Raw genomic sequence first — 12057 nt, forward strand, 5'->3', positions numbered from 1 at the left:
GTTCACAGAAATGTGACAATATCAGTGCAAGTCGCTAAGAGAGAGGCTATATTATGGTAGAACATGCAACTGTGTGTTGACAAGAAGCAGTAATTTTTATTCTATATAGTTATGTATGATTGCATAATCATTTTCTAACCACAAAATCTGTAGTCATCAAGATCTTGTAATAATAATTATTACTATTTCTACTACTTTTACTGCTCCTACTAACATTACATTGTTTGTAGCAGTAATGGAGTAGACAGATAGTTGCTGAGGAAGGCAAACAACAATCCTCAGTTGCTGAGGAAGGCAAACAACAACCCTCATCTATCATGACTTCCACCTGCTTGCCAAGTGGTCCTTCCCTCAGGCAGACAGCATAGAAATCACAAAAAAACTGGGCAAAAAAACTCCTTTGTGTCTTATCCCATCACCCAGCTAAATCAGCTCCTATAACGGTGGCAAAGCCTCATTTTGCATTTTTTGCACTACTCTGTTTGCATCAACTGAAACTGATTTGTTTGGAGGGGATTTTAAGCATTTACGTATTCATTTTTCTATAAGTACAGCTAATTATAATTTTTGGATGATGTGTTTTTATCCATGTGTTCACCTGACTCAACAGGTGTAGGGCTGTGTTTTTTCATGGAATGGTTTGCTGTATTTAAAGTAATTCAGCTCTAGCACACATCGTGGTTCAGTTGCTCTGTCAAGTTGGAAGGGATGATGTGGAACATAGTAGCAGGACAAAATAAGATATGTTACAACAACATCATATGCCTGCTTACTCACATCCTTTTTATTAGAAGACTGTCATCATTCCAACCCTCACGTAGGTCATGAGCTTTGGGTAGTGACCGAAAGGGTGAGATCCCGGATGCAAGCGGCTGAAATGAGTTTTCTCCGTAGGGTGTCTGGGCTCAGCCTTAGAGATAGGGTGAGGAACTCAGACATCCGGAGGGAGCTTGGAGTAGAGCCACTGCTCCTTCGTGTTGAAAGGAGACAGTTGAGGTGCTTCAGGGATCTGATGATCATGCCTCCTGAGCGCCTTCCTTTGGAGGTTTTTTGGGCACATCTAACTGGGAGGAGACTCTGGGGTAGACTCAGAACTCGCTGGAGGGACTCCATGTATGTCCAATCTGGCCTGGGAATGTCTTGGGATCCCCCAGGAGGAGCTAGAGGGTGTTGCTGGGGAGAGGGACATCTGGAGTGCCCTACTTAGCTTGTTGCCACTGCGACCCAACCCTGGAGAAGCAGCTGCTGATGAGATGAGATGAGGATTGTCATGGACAAAGGATATTTCAACTCCCAGGCCTTATTTGCTCACAGGTGTCATGCGTTTTAGTCCTGGGTACGACGTTAAACTGCAACTGTCGGGTCGTCGGCGTCTAAACCGGCACCCCCACTTCAACCCTTGGGTTGTTGTGAGGAGGGTGAGTGGACACCCAGCAGGACTAAAAACAAAACCTGTCGAATGGCGGATGAGTTCCTCTGTGAACTAACGGCCATTCATACCTGGAGAGGGGATAAGGACCACCAGGTACCCCCCCTACTGAAACACAATGATGACTCAACCTGTTGAGGCATCAGCTGTGCTCCTACGACCTCAAAAAAGGTTATGGAACTGATGATGATAATGATGATGTCATGCGTTTGGTTTGAACTATGATGTATTCATTGACACTGGCTAAAAGCAGTTATCCTATTAATTAAAGGTGACATGAAATAAGAAAATTGTATTCTTGTTACCTCTTTTGTTATCGCATAATTTCTATTAAACACTATGTTCTAGAAATGCAAAACAAATATTTTTGCATCTCAGAATGTTTTTCTCTTCCTGATAAGTACAATAACATTTGCAGGCATGCAGATATTTTTTGCAAGCATGCATGTCCAATGAACGTGAGTGAGACAGAAAACATGTGATCTTCCACCACCAAATTCAAACTAGCCAACAGCATATTGATAACCGCATTCTTCTGAAAATGCCCAGCCATCATTACTGGCTGTCAGTCAAATCACTCCCATCATAAAACCCACTTTCATTTGACTATACATCAAATCATGAAAGTTTGCAGTGCTCCAAATACTGTCTCATTGGACCTTTAAGGTTTGTTGGGCACCCATCCATTGACACCCAGGCAATATCTGAAACCGAGGGGTAGTGGGTGAACGGTACGGAAATTGGGATACAGCCTTGATAAAACAAACTGGTCAGATGCTCAATAAAGTCATCTTTTGGCTAGTATGTTTTTTTCCTTTTAGCAAAACTGTTATTTCCCCCATATTGAATGACTGGCCTGGCGAGGGACTGCATTTGGATGAGTTTAGTGGGAGGCTGGGAGTTTTCTGATAAGGTCATTTGTTAATTGGAAATAGCTCCCAAAACCTGACTGGTTCTCTGAGAGGTAGAGTCCTACATTCAAAGGAAAGAAAGTCAGCAGGCATTGTTCCCTGATGCCTGTGTGAGGTACGATTGTGCTCCGATAGCTCACCAGTGGAGATGGAATATGCAAAATTGCCCCCCCAAAAAAGTCAACAAGGATATTGACACTTAATTCCACCTTGGACAGCAAAAAAAACAAACATTGGTACCCCTTAATTCCAAGTTAAAGGCAGCAAGGATAGAAAAATTAGCTATATAATGTAGAAGCCCCATAACGCTAGTCAGCTGAACTAAATTAACTGTGAGAAAAATCTACCCGAGTTACTTCAAGTAATTAGTTTCATTTCACATCCTCTTCCTCAGTATGACTTTCATTTAAGTTTCAGGTACAATCAGCAATGTCAAATGGTATGTGCAGTGTCTTGTGCAGATACTTGTGTACAGGCACATATGTGTTGTCGGCAAGTTTGAGATGAAGTCTTACAAGCCATGGGGCGCCCCTGTTTAACCACAGCACCCTTCAAGTTCTCAATATCAATCACACACCCATGATGCACGCACACATCCTGCACACAGGAAAACACAAATTTACAGAGTCATCCTTTATCCTATTCTGATGCTGAAGTAATACATAGTGTGAGAAATGTTCCCTGAGAAGTAAAGCCGTCACATGTTGCTATTTTGCTGTTTCATCTAAAACTGTGGTTCTCAATTCACTCCTTGGGGACCTAAAGTACGGTTGGTTTTTTATTTTACCGGGTAATTCATTACATTCACCTGCGGTCAGGTATTCCAGCCATCAGCAATCAGGGAGTGAGTTTTTAGACCTGGTAGGTGAATGTAAGGCCCAATCCCCCTCCCCCCCTTTCTCCTCTGGCCCTACTCCTAGTTTTGGAGTGCCCTCTACTGGGTAGCGGCCCTTCAGAATGAAGGTATAATGGGTAGGATATGAAATCTTCACCTGGGAAATGGGACACCACTCATTACGTCATCGCTATCATTGTTACGTCTGCTACTTGGAATTTTGTCAGTTGCCTGGTTTGCTCAGGAGTCCCTATAACATCATAGTACTAAAGTACATTTTATATTAAAGCCTGTTGCTCACTGTAATTATCAACAATTGGTGAAAAATCTGACCAAATTTGCATGACAGAACAAGACAGACTAATCTATTGATAATAGCCAGGAAGCATGTTTACACATCGGCTATTTCAGTGTAGTCCTACCCATAGAAATTTCTGCTTTGCACTGATTTCAGAGGAGTGGGGAAGGGCAGAACATTTGCTGCTGGATCATTTTTCAAGCTTCATACATGGAACATGGAAAGAACTGTACTGTCACTCACAAATCGTTGTTTACACAAAGTTCTATTGGCATCGTGAATAGTGATTTTTCTGGGGGGGGGGGGGTAGCACAAGCCTTCATTTATGTTACAGTCCCCCAGAGAAAGCTGCAACTGACTGGTGATAAGAAGCAATTGGAAACTCCACCTGCATTGGAGAGCAAAGGTGGTACTCGCAGAACCGTAAATGCATAGGGAATTGGACATGCCTAAAGGGAAGAAAACTGAAAAAGACAAAAAAGCAGTGAAAGGCTTTTTAGAGCTCTTTCTTTCACATATTTCTCATTTCTGGAACCGTTCAATGATAAAGAAGTCTCAGGAACACGATTAACCTCAAATGTTGTCACCAGGAACATTCTGTTGAAAATCATTCTCTCTCCAAGGCGCTCTCATATATTTTACTAACGGACCCATGGGGACACATATTAGTTGTGTGGGCAACCAGTGACTGCAAATGTAGTGTTCCAAGGGAGTGTGACATTTCATATTCGTTTTTGAAAAGTCATTTTGAAGCCAGGAGATTGTGTTCATGAGCACCGCTATGTTGTATTAATCAGGCCAGAGTCAGGCAGTAGAGTTGAAGGGTGGAGACCGGTTGTAAGTGAGACCCCTTTCACACTGGCCAAGAAAACCCACTAACATCCGCCGCTGGTGCTGAATATTACACTGACCAAAGGCGGATATTAGCGGGTTTTTTTGGCCAGTGTGAAAACGCCATATGTGAGCAAACACACAGGTGAATTTTGCGTCTGCTACCACATCTAATATGGATGTGGCCGAGGCAGTTCTTCTGCCCTAGATAAGTCACGATGAATCATATCTTAATCACAGCATAAATCACAGCAACACTTTGACTCAGGCACATTGTCCTGATGGCACGGTTAATTTAAAAATCACCAAAGCGGGACACAGTAGAAGAGGTGAAATATTTCCATAACCTCACATTTATTCCGCAAAAAAATATTTTCACAACCATAACTTCTTGCAGAGAAAATTCACAGATGTTTCAGTTCCTGGTTTGTCGTCTCGTTGATTAAACGGCGGTGACTGGAGTTTTGAGTCGTAGGACGGCCTAACGGGGCAACTGCTTAACTGCGTCTGTCGCCACTTCCGCACTGGCGTCAAAACTCACTCGTATATTTGGCTGCCTGGAGACAACGTGTTTGCTACTGTATTTTCGAAGACAGCAGGGAGAGCAGCACCATCCTTTAGTCAGACTGGAGGAAAGCTGAGCATTACCAACATCAAAAAGGAATTCAAGCACAGAGGGCGTGGGTGGAGGGACCTGGCGGCCACGAGAGGGAATACAAATCAGAAAGGTAGGCAATATTCAACAGAGTCCATTTGGCAATTTATCCACCTTGAACTCTGCAGCGACTGCTAAGAACATGCAACTCTACAATTAGAAAAGGTTTTGCTGGTACTGTTGCTTGGATAGAACAAGTCAGTCATTTGCTTTCACTTGAGAGTTCACTGAATCACCACAGTGACTGACAACAGTGATCGCCCCTTATTTGATAAGCAACCTAGTTGCAGCACAACCAGGGAGAAAACGGAACGCAGAGAATTCAATCGCACACTCATTTATTGAGAAATATTTGAATGGCGGCATATGCTGAACACACAGCTGGTCATGGAAATTAGTCATCACTTTTAAGTGCTTGCGAGTGTGTTTGTGTGCGCGCACATGTGTGTACGTGGGAAAGAGGTTTAGAGAGAACAGGGACATTGCTATCTTGACAAACTGGGCAACCACAGCATGTGCACATGTGACATGTAGTGGCGGTTTAGTGGTTTAATGTCTTGCACATCAAAAGACAGAGAAGAGGAAACCATACATTTCTTCGAAGGACACAACCGGTTTACAATAAATTGAATGAATCTGCTTGTTAATTGAAATTTGATTTTTATGCTCGTCAAGGCCTTTTCACGCCGGCTGGAGCTCTCGTCTGCCACCCCCGAATCACTGAGGGCTGTGTCAAAAGGCTGAGTAGGTCTACAGAAGTAAAACAAATACGTTAAGTGTGCCTGTCTCCCTGTCCTACACAAGTAAAAGCACTCACCACTCCATGACAATGAGGAGGCAATTCTTGCCCTGGTAGAGGTTCTCGTAGACGTCGATAATGCGTACAATATTGGTGCATGGCCACGCCCTCCAATGTAGCTCCACTTCTCTCCGGGCCTTGGCACAGTCCTGCAGCATCTTAACAGAAGAAGGGAAGAGGTTTACACCGACTATAAAATGACTGCGCTGGGATATTAAAACCAGAGACAATGAGACGGTGGACGGGATTCCCTCGTTTCATTTCTTAAGCTTAATCAGTGGTGAGAAAGAAAGAAGGAAAAAAAAAATCAACATCATCTGCGGACATGAGTTTGACAAGGTGTAAGCTAAAATGCACCGCATGAGGAAAAGTGATCCCTCGCCTTTTCACTTCAAATTCACAACAACAGTTGAGAAGTCAGCTAAAAGATGCAAAGTTGAAGAAGGTTCTCTCGCGCATCTTTTCTGGCTCTGTCCTCACTTATGTATACAAATTTTGGTATGAAATGTTCCAGTGGTTCTCCAGAGTGTGAAAGGGACATTCCTCCTGATCCAGAACTGGCACTGTTTGGATGCTCAGAGTCTGCGTTAAGCTATACACCTGAGGAACAATCGGCACTGACGGTTGGCAAGGGAGCTGCCAAGAAAATGATCCTAACGGACTGGAAATCACCCACGCCCCGCCGCTTTCAGAAATGGCTCAATGAAATTATCATAATCATACAGATGGAGAGAATCTGCTTCCATAAATCTAAAGCACCCAATAGATTCCTGAGCATATGGGGTCCATTCATTGACTGTCTAAAAGAAAAAATAATTTTTAATTACAGTCTGTAGTGATGCAACCCGGTACGCTTTACCTTTTATCTCTTGTAATACCTGTGTGATTTCTTGAAAGCTGCTGTGAACCAAGTTATATTATATATCTATATATGTCTGGCAGCTCCTTTTTTTCTTCCTTTTTGTTGTTTTTGATTTTTGTCTGTTATCTTTTGTTTTGTTTTGTTTTATCTTGTGTATGTCTTGAATATAAAACCGAAAAACTGAAAAAAAAAATATATATCTATATAGATATATATATATCTATATAGATATATATATATCTATATAGATATATATATATATAAAAGAATTCAGCTAAAAGAACATAGCTGCTGTGAGGAGAGAGACTGACAGGATGCCAATGTTGACATTTTTGGAGCGGGATCTTTGGTGTTTCAGTTTTGTGTGACTTTAGCGCCATCTTTGTGCAACAGTCTGCCATTACAAAGACCCAATAAATTAGCGCCTCTCTCTCTCTCTCTCTCTCTCTCTCTCTCTCTCTCTCTCTCTCTCTCTCTCTCTCTCTCTGTGTGTGTGTGTGTGTGTGTGTGTGTGTGTGTGTGTGTGTGTGTGTTTCATGTGACTCTTCACTGATTCCTGACAAGATAATTCTCTTTTAAAAACCCTCCCATCCCCCTTGAAAAGGTCAGATTGGTGGACAGTGGACACTGCCGTAGGGATACACACACACACACAGTACTGATCCCAGAAAAAAAGTAGTTACTAGTAAACTTTGAACAATGACTACCATTTACAACCTAGATATAAACAAAGCAAATTGAATATTGAAGACAGGAGAGGTCCCAAAAAGTACTACAGTAGTAATGGGGTCTTGTTCACAAGTGAGGGAAGGATGGAGCGGGAGATTGACAGGCAGATTGGTGCAACATCTGCAGTAATGCGGATGTTGTATCAGACCATTGTGGTGAGGAGGGAGCTGAACCGGAAGGAAAAGCTCTCAATTTACCAGTCAATCTTTGTTCCAACCCTCAACTATGGTAATGAGCTTTGGGTAGTGACCGAAAGGGTGAAATCGCAGATACAAGTGGCTGAAATGAGTTTCCTCTGTAGGGTGTCCGGGCTCAGCCTTAGAGATAAGGTGAGGAGTTCGGACATCCGGAGGGAGCTCGGGGTAGAGCCGCTGCTCCTTCACATCGAAAGGAGCCAGCTGAGGCAGTTCGGGCATCTGATTAGGATGCCTCCTGGGCGCCTTCCTTTGGAGGTTTTCCAAGCACGTCCAAACTGGGAGGAAACCCCAGGGTAGACCCAGAACTTGCTGGAGGGACTACATGTCCAATCTGGCCTGGGAACACCTTGGGATCCCCCGGAGGAGCTGGAGGGCATTGCTAGGGAGAAGGACGTCTGGAGTGCCCTACTTAGCTTGCTGCCACCGCAACCCAAACCCGGAGAAGCGACTGATGATGATAAAAAAATATCAAGCAGTTTTAAAGCAGTATAAAAATAACTAAAATTTGACTAATGCGGTAAATTTGTAATTTGTGATAATTGGCTATACGAATAAAACTGACTTGACATTGACACATCAGTTAATTTCGTATAAGCTGAGAACAAGATCACTCACAGTCGGAAAACAGAATGGATGTGTTTGCAGGGCGAAACCCAATTTTGTCAAATATGAAATCATTCACCTTTTCTCTAACAGCCCACCCAGGTCCTTACACTAACCTTAACCACACCCAACCTGTGCCTAAACTTAAACATATCTGACCTGACAACTAAATACAACAATTAATAACATACATGCTGCAATACGTCGACCTGCAAACTGATCCACTCTTAGTTGGACCCACTACTGCAAATGGAAGAGGAAGAACCAGCCGTAAATCCTCTAAAATTGGCACATACGGCTGCTAGCTGATGAGAAGTGGCTGCTCACTTGAGCACCCTGCATTAAACCATATGTGCTAGCAAGCTGGGACGCAACTGCCATCTGCAGCAGGACTGTCACATTGGCTTTGAGGATATTATTTCACTCCTTTGAGCCAATCACCACATTTTGTTAAGGAGAAAAAAACAAAATGAGTGGACAGAGTTGAAGAGTCGGCTTCAAGCCAATTCAACCCTCTGACTGCGACAAGTCAAGGAATCAGAGTCCACGCTTGCCCAATGAGTCTCCACCAACTATTATTAGTGTTTACCTAAATCAGACCAAAACCCTGTCTGGTGTGAGAATTGCAGATCAAAATTCTGCCCTTGCTACGGCTTCTCGACCATACTCTGGCCCTTGCCAGGCAGATTTGGCCACTCACTCGATCCAGTGGAGGCACTACTCCGTCCTGTTTAACCAGGGCAAATGTCAACTCAGGATGTGTCCAAAGCTCAACTAAACCCAGTAGAAACCCACCAATGTCCAGTGAGCGTCCTACTCATACTGAACATTCACACATACTAACAAGTTTAAAGTTCTTGAGTTCTTAACAGCTGGTCAATGGTGCCTTTCTGTGTGCCATTTTGATTTGAATGCTATTTGAAAACATGAAAATTATTCAAAAGATCTGCTTCACAATTAATGCTTTACTGTAAACTGCGTATGCCCTTTCTCAGAATTTGGTTTGAGGGTGTATGGTGGGCTTATGGGGTCATATCAGCATAACAGCTGGCATTTTATTTGAATGATAATTTTCGACAAATGTAGTAGAGTGTTGCATCTATGATTAAACAACACTATAGCATACTAACTAGGGCAGCTTGCTGATAGTTTTCAGGAGGCTACCACATTTCCAGGTTTATTCTAAGGGTTATATACCCTCACATAGGACGAGTCTTACTCATTTCCCAACATGAACTGTTTTGCTTGTCATCAACGCGTGGTGGTGTGTTTGACACGTCCAGGAGGTCCGTCAGCATGTAAGGACATCTGGTTGATATGTTGTTGGCGTCAAAGTGTCCAAGTCATCTGTGTGTGTGGATGTGCGATTTCAATCTGCTTGCCATATGGGGATAGTTATTGTCCATCAAAAAACCTTACAGACACAGCCAGAGATTATTTAACAGTGGTTAAATTTGTGCTGATCCTCATGGGGAAAGATACAAGCCTCATGTTCAACTGTTGGCTATGTGCACATCCCTGTCATCACTAAGTAATATAGGGTACGAGAGATTCGCAAGACAGAAGCATCCACTGAACCAGTGGTTCTCAAAGTGGGGTCCGCGACCCATAGCCAGGGGGTCTGCGAAATTATTTGCTATAAATTACAGAATTGGGACGGCACGGTGGCGCAGTGGTTAGCGCAGCCACCTAACAGCAAGATGGTCCTGGGTTCGAGCCCTGGCGTAGTCCAACCTTGGGGGTGGTCCCGGGTCATCCTGTGTGGAGTTTGCATGTTCTCCCCGTGTCTGTGTGGGTTTCCTCTGGGGGCTTCGGTTTCCTCCCACAGTCCAAAGACACGTAGGTCAGGTGAATCGGCTGTACTAAATTGTCTCTAGGTATGAATGTGTGTGGGTGTGTGTGTGTGTCAGCCTGTGCAATAGTCTGGCGGCCTGTCCAGGGTGTCTCCCCACCTGCCGCCCAATGACTGCTGGGATAGGCTCCAGCATCCCCGCGACCCTGAGAGCAGGATGAGCGGTTTGGAAAATGGACAGATGGATGATAGAATTGTGCTTTATCGTTAAAAAGTGCATATCTACAGATGCCGACCATTTGCACCAATAAAACAAACATAATGTGCCCATTACTCCCACCCAGTGGCAGTAAGTGGTATTAACATGATTCAAATAGAAATGTGTTTCTGTTTTGGAGATTTAGAAAACAGATAGTTCCAATGGCATCTAAGAGTGCAAATGGTAGTAAGCATATGCTTAATAAACGTTATTATTATGAGGGGGGTCCATGGAAAACTTTCGACGCTGTAAGGGGTCCCTGGCCGAAAAGTTTTAGAGCCCCCGCACTGAGCTATCAACAGTGTTCAAGTGAGTTTAAAACATCTAATATTGCAAACTCATAAATCGCATTACTGTTTTAAACCATCATGGATTTTGGCTTTGACATGACATGGTGTAACCATGAAAAAAGATCAAGTTCTAAATAAGAAATACACAACATATTCTGTTTTACAAAAAAAATAAAATAAAATAAAAACCTTTTATTTGCTTTGTCGTCTACTCCGCACAGGCTATATTAGAAATACGATTTTCCGTTACTGGTTCTGAGAAGTGCTTTAAAAATTGCTCAGATTTAGTGAGAATCGGATAGTGAAAGATCGGGCAGCACGGTGGCCCAGTGGTTTGCGCTGTCGCCTCACAGCTAGAAGGACCTGGGTTCGAACCCCGGGGTTGTCCAACCTTGGGGGTCACCCCAGGTCGTCCTCTGTGTGGAGTTTGTATGTTCTCCCCGTGTCTTTGATGGGTTTTCTCCGGGTGCTCCGGTTTCCCCCACCATCAGAAAGACATGCATGTTAGGATTAATACTCCTGTCTGTGTCCCTGACTGAGGCATGTCAAGACAGACTAGAGTTGGTCCCAGGGTGCTGCATGGCAGCTGCCCACAGCTCCTAGCTACACAGCTAGGATGGGTTAAATGCAGAGAAAGAATTGCCCCACGGGGATTAATAAAGTAGTCAACAACAAAAAAAGATGTAGCCTATGTTACCTTCCTTTCACACCTTTACTGTATCTTAGGCGTTCCTGGATGTTTGACCTCCTTAGACTGGTTTGTTTGATGAAAGCAAGGTTCCCCAAGTGAAACATGGAGCTTTGTTCGTTTTAAATATGCATATAAAAGAATGCAAAACAGTAAAGCGAACGGGGAATTACATGTTTGATAAAGGTCCCATGAAACGGCCTTTAGAGCACTGCAAACTTGCACTATTTGATGATCGAACAAGTAAGTAAGCAGGACATAACATACAGATAAGCCATTGCCGATAATCTGAATTCATGAAAAAATCCACACATCAAACTCAGCCAACAGATCTCCACACGCATCAGATTACTTGTTACACGTTGGAACAGGAGTAGGAGGAAGTGTACACTTATTTTTTCCCACCTCTTCTCACCTACTCTTAAGTTAATTCAGCTACTATACATTTCAAACTCGATTCCCGCTGTACTGTGTAGTTCAAATTCGATGCAAGTTGTGCTGCACAATACAAACTCAACTACTGTGAAGAATAAGAGAAAAAATGTTAAAAAAAAAAAAACACCAAGGAAAACAAATTTTCAAAAAAGAAAAACACATCCCGATGTCGTGTACCAAGAATAAACAGATCTCAATGCTACGTACAACCCAAATATCCACTCGGTGTCATAGAAAGAAAAATGGGGGGGGGGGGTAACAAATGTTTAGAGATAAATAAAACTTAGTTAACACAGCTCGTCATCATCCCTATTATCTCTTGATGATCAGGCCTTCGTACTTCTTCTTGATCTGCATAATGTTTGTACTTTGTTTGCTTTCCATGCTCAGACTGTTCCACAATTTTACCCCACAGATTTGGCACACCTATATCCACATGACACT

At 43.1% G+C, this 12057-nt stretch overlaps 1 protein-coding gene across 1 annotated transcript in view; it reads right to left on the reverse strand.

Moving 5' to 3' along the window:
- The window catches only part of mapkapk2a (MAPK activated protein kinase 2a), a 51721-nt gene that overhangs the window by 10485 nt on the left and 29179 nt on the right, over positions 1 to 12057 (reverse strand). Inside the window, exon 2 of the mRNA XM_056272870.1 lies at positions 5777 to 5916. Coding sequence (XP_056128845.1) covers positions 5777 to 5916 — 140 coding nt within the window. The remainder of the gene's footprint in view (positions 1 to 5776; positions 5917 to 12057) is intronic.

This window comes from Lampris incognitus, chromosome 2, assembly GCF_029633865.1.
Source record: "Lampris incognitus isolate fLamInc1 chromosome 2, fLamInc1.hap2, whole genome shotgun sequence".
In the NCBI taxonomy this organism is placed as follows: domain Eukaryota; kingdom Metazoa; phylum Chordata; class Actinopteri; order Lampriformes; family Lampridae; genus Lampris; species Lampris incognitus.